The sequence below is a fragment of the Gopherus evgoodei genome, chromosome 2 (assembly GCF_007399415.2).
Source record: "Gopherus evgoodei ecotype Sinaloan lineage chromosome 2, rGopEvg1_v1.p, whole genome shotgun sequence".
In the NCBI taxonomy this organism is placed as follows: domain Eukaryota; kingdom Metazoa; phylum Chordata; order Testudines; family Testudinidae; genus Gopherus; species Gopherus evgoodei.
Genome location: NC_044323.1, coordinates 38,498,690 through 38,512,859, shown reverse-complemented (window position 1 = coordinate 38,512,859; position 14,170 = coordinate 38,498,690). Strand labels below are relative to the sequence as shown.

General features: G+C 40.7%; 1 protein-coding gene across 1 annotated transcript in view; it reads left to right on the top strand.

The window, feature by feature from the left end:
* MALRD1 (MAM and LDL receptor class A domain containing 1) overlaps positions 1-14,170 on the top strand; it is a 438,556-nt gene that overhangs the window by 337,862 nt on the left and 86,524 nt on the right. Inside the window, 1 exon segment of the mRNA XM_030549280.1 lies at positions 5,759-5,916. Coding sequence (XP_030405140.1) covers positions 5,759-5,916 — 158 coding nt within the window.

Below are 14,170 nucleotides of genomic sequence, written 5' to 3'. Positions count from 1 at the left end.
TAGCAAACCCATTTAATAAATGAACAAAATGTGCAGGTGGGTGGTAAACTGAAACCTCTGCTTATTATACTTGCCTACTTTATTGTTATCTTATCCTTCTTTTTTCCCTGTTTCTGCCTCATCCACCCATTGCATTTTGTCATAATCTAGTATGAGCTCTTTGTGGTCTTTTTACTGTTCATCTGTACTGGACCATGTATGATGGGGACCTGACCATGAATTGATGGTCCTAAGTGCTCCTGCAGTGCAAATAATATAGTAAGAAATCACTGCAACAAAAGGATCTGACGTTAGGGGCCAAATTCTCTTCTGGTGTAAATGTGTGCAGTTCCAATGACATCAAGCATAGCACTCTGCTGCAGGTCATCATTTTCAATGTCTGTCCCGGGTTGAAGCTTGGCATAACACTGATGGGTTGCAGATAAAGATTCTGAGTTATGCACAGGTCCTAAAAGGATGATTGAGGAGCAAATGGGGGAAAAGGAGCAATTGTTGAGGGGCCACAATAAAAAATCTCAGTGTAAATTATTCCTTCCATGTTGCGGCTGGTCAAGAGCTTAAATACACAATACATGCATTTTGTATTAGCATGTTCCAACAAAAATCCCAGCTCCTGATAGCAAAGTAACCCTTGGTACTACTCACAGAACAAAATATACTAACATGGAATACAATTCCTGGTGTTATGAAGACAACAGGCTGTCATGTTAAGATTTAAGGAGAAAACAAATAATGCAGAACAAGTATTAGTAGGTGCTGAAAATATTGTAATATCTATTGTCTTCATTTGTATCTGTGACCAACATGTCTGCCAACTCTCGTCGTCTGCTTGGTCTTTCAGATTCTCCTCTTAGGGCTGCTTGCTACAGTCTGTTGGCAACACAACGTGACTGTTAGTTGTCTGAGAGACAAGACTGAGAGGGGAGTGCAGGTTCCAGAAACTCTTTAACCTCCAGCACCTTTCTCTGCATATTATGGGGTCCCTGTCCACAAGCAGACATCTGCCTGAAATTATCCAGAAAACAGTAATCTTAATTAAAACAAGACTGATTAAAAGAGAAAATGGAATTAAAACAAATTTAACAGTTTGCTTAACACATCTAGCTTTGCTCTTCTCATAAGCTAACCTCCCCAGATTTTTCACCAGCATAGCTATTAGGCATTGCTTTATACATCTTCAGAGAAGACAGATAATCAATTAAAAATGCTCCAACCTCAAACACTTTAGTCCAATGCCAGAGCAAAATTATTATTATATTAATCATTTTTATTGTTATAGTACCAAGGGGCCAACTAAGTTGGGTATCTATTTTGTTAGTTATGATACAAACATATAGTAACATTCCACTTGATTTAGGATACAGTATATCCATGTCACTATAATAACTTTGAAATAACTTTTTCACTTGAGAATGTTTAAAATCTAACGTCTCTTGAAAGTACTGAGGTGTAACACCCACACCATGATAATCCAACTTGAGCAGATTATCTGAAAAAAAAATTACATACAGAGAGAGAAACTGAGAGCATTTCACTGATAGTCATTGCAATTTGCAAAACTTCCCTTTTCATGGTGTTCCAGACAGAAATTACATAGGTTTGAGGTACAAATTGAATAAGTCTCATTCTGAATAAGTGATCATTTGCAGGTCTGTGAGAGTGGCATGTTGTATCCAGTTTTGAAATCCAGTAGACAATTTCTCTTTATGAATGAGTGAACTAAGTGTGTGTGCAATTTTAGGTAAAAATAAAAGCACTTCAACTGGGAAATAGCCTTTGATGTCATGCCACCAGTCCATGTGAGCCTGATTCTTGAAATAATGAAGTAGTGAGCAAATATCTTTGTGTTCATTTGCACTTTCTCAAAAGGTTTATTATTTACCATAATATGAACAGAATTTTCAGATCAATTGCCAGAAACAATTTTGTGTTAGAATCACACCAAAATAGATCTTTATTTAGATGTTCCATCAGCCAAACTCCTCAGAGCCAATGAGTGGCATCATCTGATACTTTAGTAACGAATTCACCTTGGTATATTCTAATTGTTAAAACTGTAACACAGCTCTTTAGTCTCTCCCCAGTTATCGTATTATAGGAAAAAGCAGCATTCATCAGTAGCTCTTTGGGGGCAGGCTCTGTTTCTTAATATGTATTTGTACATCACTTTATCACAATGGGGCCCCAATTTTATTTGGGTCCTCTAGGCACTATGATCATAACAACAGCAATAATTAGCAGGGAGGAGTTAAACCAGAGTTTAAATCAGAGTCATGAGGCTGCAGAAGGGTTTTGGATTTCCAGAGAAGGGGACTGGTTGGGCTTGCTTGTCCCTAGGGTATCTGGGAAGGTTTGGCAAGTAAGTGTGTGTGTGTGTGTGTGTGTGTGTGTGTGTTGTCTGAGATGGGGTAGAATAGGTGCATGTTACTATTCACTGGTCTTCTCCATGGGTCTTGCCTCTTCCTCCAGAATATTAATTCTTCCTTCCAATATTTCTTCCATGCCTCCTTCTCCACCCTCTATTATCACCATGTTCTTTGCAGAACCTCAGCTCCACCTTCCTTAAACATGATCTTCTAGGTCAGCTGTATAACACCTATGCTTCACCTTGGCATGATGCCTCACACTTGAATTGTTGGACAATCTGGTGCACAATGGAGTTTGGAATACTCCAAATTCCAGAACATATGAAACTAGAATTTGGACGGCCCTAAATTCAACCACAAACTATCAAGAGTATGCAAGTTCAAATGTGAGGCCTCATGGCAGGGGCCAGCACAAGGCAGATGGGACCCAAGCTCGTCTTTAAGGTAGGGAGAATGGTGCTTTGAAAAATAGATATTACTGCATGGTGGTGTACTGTTGACTGCAGAAATGATACAAGACTTCACTGTCCATGGTGGACAGTTTCTCCAGTGAAGTCCTCCTTCCAGGAAAAATCTTATTGTTGTGTTCCTAAAAGCCTGTCTTAATTAGACCATATTAATCTATTTGTAATTGCCCTCGAAGTTTCTCCAAACTCACAGAGAACCTATCAATTTGATTTCGCAACTTGTTAGCCAATTATGTACCAAAAGGTTTAGAAGAGCCCATTAAGGGCTGGGACACGCTACTATTGTGATTCTGAATATGCTTGTAGCTGATCGTGTTTAAACAAGAAAGAGTATTCTGTGTACTCCTTTGTTTGAAAAATTCTCAATTTTATCCTCCAGAGGAAAATTACCCTGACCCTCCTCGCTGCTACCACCAGAACAAAAATAGTTTGTCTTATCTGAGCAATTGAGCTATTGTAAATGTTTGAAAATGGGATTTTAAGAGCGCTTGCTTAATCAGAAAGTTTTTGTTGCTTAAAACAAATGTACTTGGAAGGTTATATAATTACATATTGTGTGTTACTGTTATTTTGTGAATATGTTTATGTAAAATTTAGCTACTGATTGGTGCAAAGTCATTTCCATGTCATTTAGGAGTTGACATGCTGTGAAGCTCACAACAACCTTGTCATGTGCCAAAGTCAAAGTGAATTCTATTTCTATAATAGTCCTTTAGACTTTTGACTGAATTTTTTTACAGCAATCAGTATTAAGAAGTCAAGTGAAGGAAAGTGACAACAGTACACAGTGAGTGACATTTGAGGGCTTGTATTCCCTACCAGGGTAAGTCGACCCAAGTTACGCTACTCCAGCTGCATGAATAACGTAGCTGGAGTTGACGTAGCTTAGGTCAATTTACCCTGGTATCTTGACAGTGCTGCATTGATAAGAGACGTTCTCTAGTCACCTTACCTTACTCTTCTTGGGGAGCTTGAGTACTGGACTGGAGAGTACTCTGCTGTCAGTCAGGGCCGGCTCCAGATACTAGCCTACCAAGCACGTGCTTGGGGCGGCACCTTGGGACGGGGCCGCACTCAGGGTTTGTTTTTGGTTTTCTTTGGTTTGGCTGGCGACGCTGGGGGGAGGCAGGGACTTGGGGGGCTTAGTGCCATGCTGGGGGGCGGGGACTTGGGCAGCACGGCGCTCAGGGAAGTGGGGACTTGGGTGACCCAACACTTTGGGGGCGGGGACTTGGGAGACGTGATGCTTGGGGGGATGGAGCGGCACTCTTTGTTTTTGCTTGAGGCGGCAAAAATGTTAGAGCCAGCTCTGCCGTCGATTTAGTTGGTCTTCACTAGACCCGCTAAATCGACACCCGCTGCATTGTTTGCAGCAGCGTTGATCTCCTTGGTAATGAAGACAAGCCTGGAGAGATAGCAGCCTGAGTTCTCCATCACACTAAGGCCCTTTACATCACTCTTTAAAGAAGCCCTAAGTGAGGGTAACTATAACTGACCTCCATTTTAAGGCCCATTTACACTGCTAGAGCAATGCTATTCTGGAGAAAAGAGACTACTGTGGCATATCAGGTGCCATTGTGTGATAGCTGTGGCAATGCTGGCTTTCTTGTGGTGGCCACTGTATTTTAGAGGGAATGTTTGTATGGAAGTAAAGTGTTTGGAATAAGGCTGTAGTAATTACTGACCCTTTACGACTATTATGAAGACGATAGATGTTTGTCATTAGGTTATACTAGGATGAAATATTACTAATATATCAATACCAATATACTCTCTTCTAGTAAAGAGAGTAAGAGTGATTTGCCAAGGGAGAAAGCCACTCTAAAGGAAAAAAAGAGTAAGTGCATTCAAAAGAAATCAGACCTATTTAAAACCAGGCAATGGGTCATGTTACTTATATTCTACAGAGCTGTTAATGTACATTGCTACATCTCTGGTTTAGTGGTAAAGATTTACCGTTAAGTCTTTTAGTGAATTATGTTTATGTAAGGTGCTGCTTGTCTCTAGCCCATGAAGGACCCACTGCCACACCCAGAGTTTTTTTTCCAGGCACTTTTATGTTCCAAACACAGGCAAAAACCTCACAAACACAGTACCTCAGCCCTCCCAGAGGACTTTCCTCTTTGTCCCTCTCAGTCCCTCCTGATTCAGGACCTATTTCAGGACTTCTTCCAAGCTATTTTAACTGAGCACCACTTCCCAGGGCTTTCTCCTGGAGGTCTTTTCCCCCAACAGGTTCCTACTGCCTCCTCTCACAGGGGATGCCGGTAGCCCCTCACAGGGCTCTCCTTGCTCCCCAACTAACACCTTGGCTCTTTATAACCCCCAGTCCTCCTCCCTCCTCTTAATTGGCCAAATTGGGAGCACTTGTTCTGGCACAAGGGGTTGGACAACTTCATTTAAAGGAGCCAATCACCCTGTGACAGTCCAATAACCTTCAAGTTTTCCTGCTTACATGAATAACAATGTACAGGTAACATAACTGGGAGCTATTGTTAATTCTAGTACTAGCAAAACCCTTTCAAAAGAACAATGACTTTCATAGGTAGAAATCACTATCTCAAACCTGTTTTAGAACACAGTGGTTCTTTTAGAGATGAATTTGCATTCAGATCTGAACATCCCCGCTGTGTTCAGGTCCACCTCTACTAGTTTCTTTCATTTGCAACAGGGCTAGGGCCAAGGAGGTGGATGAATAGCAAAAGTGGCTTTAGGAGGGTTTAAGGATTAAATTTGTAAAATAGTTCTGTGTTAATAATATATGCATGTCTTATCGGACCCTTGGCCTATGTGTACATATATATTTGGATCTAATAAGATACATTATTGTACTCACTATTTAACTAGCTACCTGTCAACTTATCTATCCTGGCTTATGCTCTTAAGTATGAGTAGTATTCAAAGAACATTTTTATTTATTTTAAGGTAATGGACAAAATTTTTTGTATGTCAACTCATCTGCCCAGCAGGAAGGAAATAGAGCAAGGATAATTACTTCAAAACTCTTCCCAGCAAGCCTCGGAGTGTGTAGAGTCCGGTTCTGGTTCTGGCTGTGTGATTCCAGGCAAACAGGAACTTTAAAGGTAAGAGAAAAAGCACTACTATTTAAATATCTAATATTAATATTTGTGTTTCTTGTGTTTTGAATGGTTTAAATCTCAAATGCTATATTAGCTTTGTTTAATCTCTGCTTGGTTGACGATTCCTTATCCAACCTTTCTGTATTGACAAGATCAATACTGACAACTCTGCTTTAGTCCCGATTTCACTGGAAATCCCATTAGTACATACGTGAGTCTCATCTAGTCATTGCAACCAATCTTACTGAACAGCAACACTTTTCTGCTTTGTGTGCTTCTATCCTCAACATAAAATAAGTGCTATTTCCAATTTATATAACACAATAATCCTGAAATGTGCTATACACAGTTAAAAAGAAAAACATTGTTTTAAAAATATGAATTTTAATGCTCATGAAGGGTAATAGATTAAAAGCTCTGGATGTAAACTATTTACCCATAGAACAGATACAAGATGGAGAGTGATAGTGCAAGCTTCCATGAAAATGCCCAACAGTGGTTTTCAAGCCTATCTACTACTTCTACATCTAACGGTAATGGGGTGGGTCTTTTTGTCCTCTCTCCTGAGCCTGCTGATAAAAATGCTAGTTGTGATGTGTCTATAAACTGGCTTATGACCATCAGCTCATTTCACATAACAAATAACATATCAGATAGTAATGTGTTTACTGACCCAAGCCAGATTCATGTGTGTGTGTTTATGTCAGTCTGGAAATGTAAAAATAGAGATTATGTCAATCATACTACACGTGACACAAAACAAAATTCAATACAGATTAATTTAGCTGTCTAAAACTTGTGTTAGAACAGCAGTTCTCAGACTGGAAGTCAGGACCCCAGAGTGGCCTTTTTAATGGGCTCGCCAGGACTGGCATTAGACTTTCTGGGGCACGGGGCCAAAGCTGAAACCCGAGCTCCGCTGCTTGGGGCCAAAGCTGAAGTCTGATGGCTTCAGCTTTGGGTGGCGGGGCTCAGGTTACAGGCCCCCCAGGGGCCAGGACTCAGGTTTTGGCTTTGTCCCCCCCCCCACACACACAGGGCAGCAGGGTTCAGACTTTGGTTCCTGTCATAAACAGATAGCTAAGGGTTAATGTCTCTTTCACCTGAAGCACCTGACCAGAGGACCAATCAGGAAACCGGATTTTTTCAACTTTGGGTGGAGGGAATTTTGTGTCTGAGGTCTTTGTCTGTCTGCCTGCTTTCTCTGAGCTTTGGAGAAGTAGTTTCTGCTTTCTAATCTTCTGTTTCTAAGTGTAAGGACAAAGAGATCAGATAGTAAGTTATATGGTTTCTTTTCTTTGGTATTTGCATGAATATAAGTGCTGGAGTGCTTTGATTTGTATTCTTTTTGAATAAGGCTGTTTATTCATATTTCTTTTAAGCAATTAACCCTGTATTTGTCACCTTTATACAGAGAGACCATTTGTATGTATTTTTCTTTCCTTTTTATATAAAGCTTTCTTTTTAAAACCTGTTAAAGTTTTCTTTACTGGGAAATTTCAGGGAAATTGAGTCTGTACTCACCAGGGAATTGGTGGGAGGAAGAAATCAGGGGGAGATCTGTGTGTGTTGGAGTTGCTAGCCTGATTTTGCATTCCCTCTGGGTGAAGAGGAAAGTGCTTTTGTTTCCAGGACTGGGAACGGAGAGGGGGGAAGGGGAAAAGGATTATTTCCCTTTGTTGTGAGACTCAAGGGATTTGGGTCTTGGGGGTCCTCAGGGAAGGTTTTTCAGGGGGACCAGAGTGCCCCAAAACACTCTAATTTTTTGGGTGGTGGCAGCAAGTACCAGGTCCAAGCTGGTAACTAAGCTTGGAGGTTTTCATGCTAACCCCCATATTTTGGACGCTAAGGTCCAAATCTGGGACTAGAGTTATGACAGTTCCCCCCTCCTGGGGTCATTTAGTACTTATTGTTGTCAGAAGGGGGTTCCAGTGCAAGGAAGTTTGAGAACCCCTGAGTTAGAAAAGATGGTCATGTTGACTTGGAATCTGGAAGGCAGCAGGCCTGGGTTCTAATACTGATTCATTCTGGCACCACCTTCCTGTGTGACCTTGAGCAAGCCACTTACGCCCAAAGGTATTTGCGTTCCTAACTTCCCTTGAAATCAATATACCTTTGAGGATCTGGGCCTTCATGTGTCTATGTCTTGGTTCCAGATCTGTAGAACAGGAATTTATACTACTTCCTTTTCCCACTGTTTTCTATCTTATTTCGACTGTTAGCTCTTCAGGGCAAGGGATTGTCTCTTACTATGTTTATTCACAATGTATAGGCATTGGGGCTCTGATTTCAATTGGGGCTTCTAGGCACCACCAATAAATAAATAAATAATAACCTCCCAGTATACTATGTAATAACCAATCAGTAGAAGCAGCAATTGATTAAAAATCAATGTATTAAACTGAGCATTTATACCAAGCATTAAACGAAAACATTTCTCAAAGCTGTACAGTTTCCAGGGATACTAGTTTCACATATTCAGCTTGAACTTCTAAGAAATTCTTATACAGAAATGTTACAGTTCTGTAATTCTGAACAACTTTTTAAACTTCTGCTCTCCATCATCAAATGCTGCCTTCTTATTTTACCACTTACACGTGTGTGTCCGCACACCCACACACTCTTATACATTTTGCTTAGTAAAGTTAATTGAGAAAAAGAGTTATAGGTAAAGGTCAGTGATTTCTGTGCTTTGTGAATATCCAGATTATATTAGAGCAAAAGGCAAATAGTATTTACTTCTGAATCTTTTATTCAAGTATTTTGATTTTACATTTTTAGACTAGGGTTTGTTTAATTACATGTTTCCTGAACATTATAGTGTGCAAGCCCCAGATTTTACTTTTATTTTCATGGAGAACTTCTGCAGGACTGAAGTTTTCAGTCATGTAAGCATCACTAAATGTTTAAGGCTTGTCTTCACAACTGAGGAGACCAACGCTGCTGCAATCAATGAAGCACGTGTCGATTTAGCGGCTCTAGTGAAGACCTACTAAATCAATGGCAGAGCACTCTCCGGTACTTCAGCTTCCCAAGCAGAGTAAGGCAATTCGACTGGAAAGCATCTTCCGTGGATGCAGCACCACTCAAGACACTGGGTTAAATCGACCTAAGCTATGTCGACTCCAGCTACGTCATTCACGTAGCTGATGTAGCAGATCGACTTACCCCGGTACTGAAGACAAGCCCTTTGAAGTAATTTGTATGTCTAAATATATGACCTATGAGTCTGGTAGCAGGTGGCTACATAAAACCTGCATTTCTGTAATCATTTGTTAAACTACATTAGTTTAAATTTTAGGCCACAAGTCCACAAAGGGATCCATAAACATGAACTCTTACTTCTGCACAGGAGTAAGGTTCTGTGCTTTATCTCCTTCAGGACTAGGCCTTTCATGTGGGAGCACATAACAGTAAAAATCATAACAGACAGAACTACTCCACCAAAAATTATACACATATTTTCTTTCTCTTGAAAAAGTTGCACACTGAAGACAATGGATCTTTGGTTGTGTCCTTCCCTCGTGCTATCTAATACATGATCTGATTCAGCAGCAAGCAATTTTTTTTTTAAGAAGCAAATCACTCAGGAAAAAAAATCAAACAATCACCGTGAACAGCTCAATGAAAACCTCTACTCAGTTTGCAGTGGTGGTAAAAAAAAGCAAGCCATGTTAGGATGTCTGCAAAATGAGATAGAATATTATAATGCTGTTATGAGAGTTAATGGTACATCCACCACCTGAAATGTTCTGCTCAGTTCTGATGACTCTATCTCACATGATATAGTCCAGAGATGGGAGTTTAAAGTGACTCAAGTCATGGAGATACTCCAGAAAAAGACAGATTTTAAAGTCCGGGACTGTGGTTTAGAGAGGAGATATGTTAGAGGCATACAATAGTGAATGGTAAAGAGAGGCACACTGGGTGATCCTGTTTACCTCTTTACAGTACAAGAAAATTCAGTGGAAGTGGAAAAGGTAAATTGAAAACTGACACATTTTTACACAATGCATAGTGGTGGAACTTATTGCCAAAAGATTTCCAAGGAGAAGTTCTTCTAAGGAGAAGAACTTAGATAGTATTAAAAATGATTAATTATATGTTCATAAAGATAATTGCATTAGATAGTGTAAAACATTTATAAGGGAGATGAGCCCTCATACTTCAAGGTATTAGCCAACTGCTATCTTCAACTGCCAGAAGTTCTACAGTACATTACAGTCAGGGAAGCAAGGAAGTGCCTAGGCCTACAGATGGATTACAGGTACCTCAGTCTAAGCAAGTTGTTCCATAATTTTCCAGTATGGGGTTTCTTTTATCTTCCTCTTAAGTATGTGGTAGTAGACATTGTGGGAGAAATAATTCTGGACTAGACAGACCACTGATCTAAGCTAGGATGGCAATTTCTCTGCTCACAGGAGTCGTTTTAGGTCAATTCAGTTAAATTACATTACTTTACTGTACAAATAAAAACAATGCATTTCTTTGTAGATTTGGATAGCTATTCACCCACATTTATGCAGAGCGAGACAGAGCTTGGAGGAGCCAAAGTATTAAGCACAATCTCTCATAAAACAAATGGCTTCTCTTTTAAAGTTTTTGCTTCAGTCCTTTTTGCTCCATTTGAGTCTATCTGTATGGAGAGGAGTGAAGCAATTACAGTTTCACTATTCAACATTGTTCCTCTTCAGTTTTTCTTCCACACATTGTCATACTATGGAGAGTTAAAACTAAATTAATTCCCCATCTGACAATATAGTTCCAATATTTCAACTTTCTGGATTGTTCAGGCAGTTAATATTAACAGAGGTCACTATGAACTAGGATGCAGTACATTCACTAAAAATGACTAATGGGTTTTGCATTACTATTATTATTTAAAAACATAAAAAGACATTGGATTACAACTTTTTAGAATTTATTTTCAGTGTTATAGGGGGTGGTGGGCAATGTAATCAGTGAACTTTGCTTAATTAATTTATCTGTTTAGTTTGTCAAATCAGATGTTCCAGACTACATTACATTCAGAGAAGTAAGGAAGAGGCTAGGCCTTCAGAAGGGCAGAACTTGAATCTGATTTCCACTGTGAACCCCAAATATAATATTATATCAGTTCCTGGCATTCTTGTTTATTTTGTACACAGGCACATCTCATATTAGTTTGTTAGTGATCACACTTCTTGCAGTCTGACAGGAGACACTGCTTTAAATTATGTTGATTCAGCATGAGGAGGAAAGGTATACTACCACTTACAGTAGAACAAAAGACACGGGTAGTCTGAAGACATGAACTTGCAAGAATGTGATACAAAATAGACATCATCATTCTATATTAAAGTTAATGGTCATCTTTCTCAATTAACACTGGGATTGTGGCTCACAATAAAATGAACATGTGTGGTTGCCTTTCACAAGACTCAGGTACTCCTAGTTTCATGACTGGAGAATACAGTGTATATGGTGGAAATAATCAGAGATTATAAAAAGAGTTCATAGTTACCTTAGAGCACACTTCTTGCCATGCAACCTATAGATCTACCAGGTTCTCAGATATACAGAAAATCATGTACTTAACCTTCCAGATGGAATACAGACTCTTCCATCATGACAACTGATAGTCAGGTAAGATCAATCAGGTAAAATAATATGTTATTTAAAAAAAATATTTAAAAGCCAGCAAGAAGGCATGGAAGAGCCTCGTGTGCTGCAGCAGCTGGTGATTAAAGAAAGAGTAGCAGTTTACATTCCTTTGTCTTTCAAAAGTATGTGGCCCCTCCCAAAAATTTACAGTTGGTGAAAAAAGAATTAGCAAACCACTACCAGGCAGCGCACACTTCAGAGAATTAGAACTGAGTCAAAATTGTAAAACAAAGGAATAGGATTTGCTAAAGAATTCAGTTCCCACACCAGAATACAAATGAAACAGGTGCAAAGGCACCTTGCAGAAGAACTGAAAATCACAGAGCAGAGACAAAGTGACTCTTCTGTACTGGGTACTATCTGTGCTCCTCCATGTATGAGTCCATCTCAGCTCGTATGGAATGGAAGGAGTATTGCTCTGCCCCTCCTCCACTTCCCTCTTCTACAGAGGCTAATGACTCTGTCAACGTTAGCCTTAAGCTGTGGTTGTGCTCTGTGTATCCCTGTGTAGGGGCCACATACAAACCTCATCCTTGTGATGTCTGTATAAACTGAGCATAAAGACTGAGACTGGATCTAGCTCTTGAACATCAAGACACATTTGGTTCTTATTGTGGTGGGAAGCTCTGGCAAAGAATGCAACGTTGCAATCTGTCAGTTATCCTCTTCACTCGCTATGGGCATATTGGAGTCTGTGATGGGGCAGCCCTGCCCCACACTAGCCCCAGCAGCGTACGACCAGTAGCTCTGGCGGCAGAAGTCCCACCCCGCTCATACTGGGCATGCTCCAAGTGCTCTGGGAGTATAAAAGGAGGGAACTCAGCTCAGTCTGGGTTGGCAGCTGCAGGGGAAGGACCTACCTGGGAAGCTCCTGTGAGAACCAGCCACCACCCTTGAACTCCCTGGGATCTGAAGCTTCCCCTGGCCAGCACGAAGCCTGGCTGCAGGTGGAACCCGAGGAGGTGATGGACCCAGAGGCCCACAAAGAACCTAGAGATTTGTAGGAGACCCCAACTCTGATCTCGGTAGGAAGCAACCTGGAGGGGATGACGGACTGGTACCTTGCCTCCAGTAAGCCTCAGCGTGCTTCAGTAGGACGCCCCTGCTGAGTCCGTGGCAAGGTCCTACCTGTTAGGGGCAATTCTATAGACTCTGACCACTAGGCCATGTTACCTCATAACCAAGGACAATCCTAGGGACTCTGGCCACTAAGTCATGTTACCCTGTAACAGGGGCAATTCTATGGACTCTGGCCACTAGGTTGCGTTACCCCATAACCAGGGGGCAATCCTACGGACTCTGGCCACTAGGTCATGTTACCCTGTAACCAAGGGCAATTCTATGGACTTTGGCCACTAGGTCATGTTACCCTGTAACCAGGGGCAATCCTAGGGACTCTGGCCACTAGGCCATGTTACCCCGTAATCGGAGGCAATTCTATGGACTCTGGCCACTAGGCCGTGTTACGCCGTAACCAGGGGCAATTCTAGGGGCTCTGGCCACTAGGCCGTGTTGCCCTGTGACGAGGGGTGTGAACCCTCACAGAGCCACTTGCCCCAGAGAGAATAACACCTACATTGCAGGTGAAGAAACAGTTTTAACTGAGGTTTACATTTTTCTGAACTGCTTGAGTAATTGCTGAAATAAATCAGAATCAAAACTTTTCTATATATGTTATGGCATTTTGTAGAGGTATCAAGTGAGAATGGGACCCATTGTGCTGGGCATTATACAAATGCATCACAAGAGACAGTCCCTACCTGGAAGATGTTACAGTCTACACACACAAAGGATTGGAGAAAGGAAGTATTATTACCACCATTTTACAGATGGGGACCTGAGGCAGCTAGATTAAATGACTTGTCCAAAGTCATACTGGAAACTGTGGCAGAGCAGGGAATTGAACAGAGATCTCCCAGATCCCATTTCTAGTGCCTTACCCAGAATACTGTCCATCCTCAGAGAAATTTAGGTAATTCTACATCAAGAAACAGAATCTGGCTCCCCACTGGGTTACTCCAGCTTTACATTAGCATTGCTCTATTGATTTCAATGGAATTCCACCAGTTTTAAGCTGGAGGAATGCAGTCATGAGCTACACATGAAATATGTAGAATAAGAAACTTATTGTACATCAAAGCAGGATTTTTCTAATCTGAAGCTTTTACCAAAAAGCCTCTCTGATACTTCTCCACTAAAATTTAAAATCCAGAGCTCAGGAAAAAAAAGCCTGTGTTCTGAGTCCCAGAGTACATTACTTTTGTCCACACCAGAACTGAAAGCAGCAGAAGCAGAAGATAAAATTCAGAGAGACTGGGATTCTAGATCCTGAATTGGTAGATGCTGGCTCGGCTACTTAGGTGAAGAATAGTAAAAGGCCAATATGGCTCCACCAGGAACCCCTTTTTGATTTTCAGGTAATTAAAGAAACCTACAAAAAGTGGAAACATGGACAAATTGCTAAGGAGGAATACAAAAGAATAGCACATGCAACTAGGAACAAAATCAGAAAAGCTAACTCACAAAATGAGTTACACCTAGTAAGGTACATAAAAGGCAATAAGAAGAGATTCTTTAAATACACTGGAAGCAAGAGTAAGATGAAAGAAAGTTT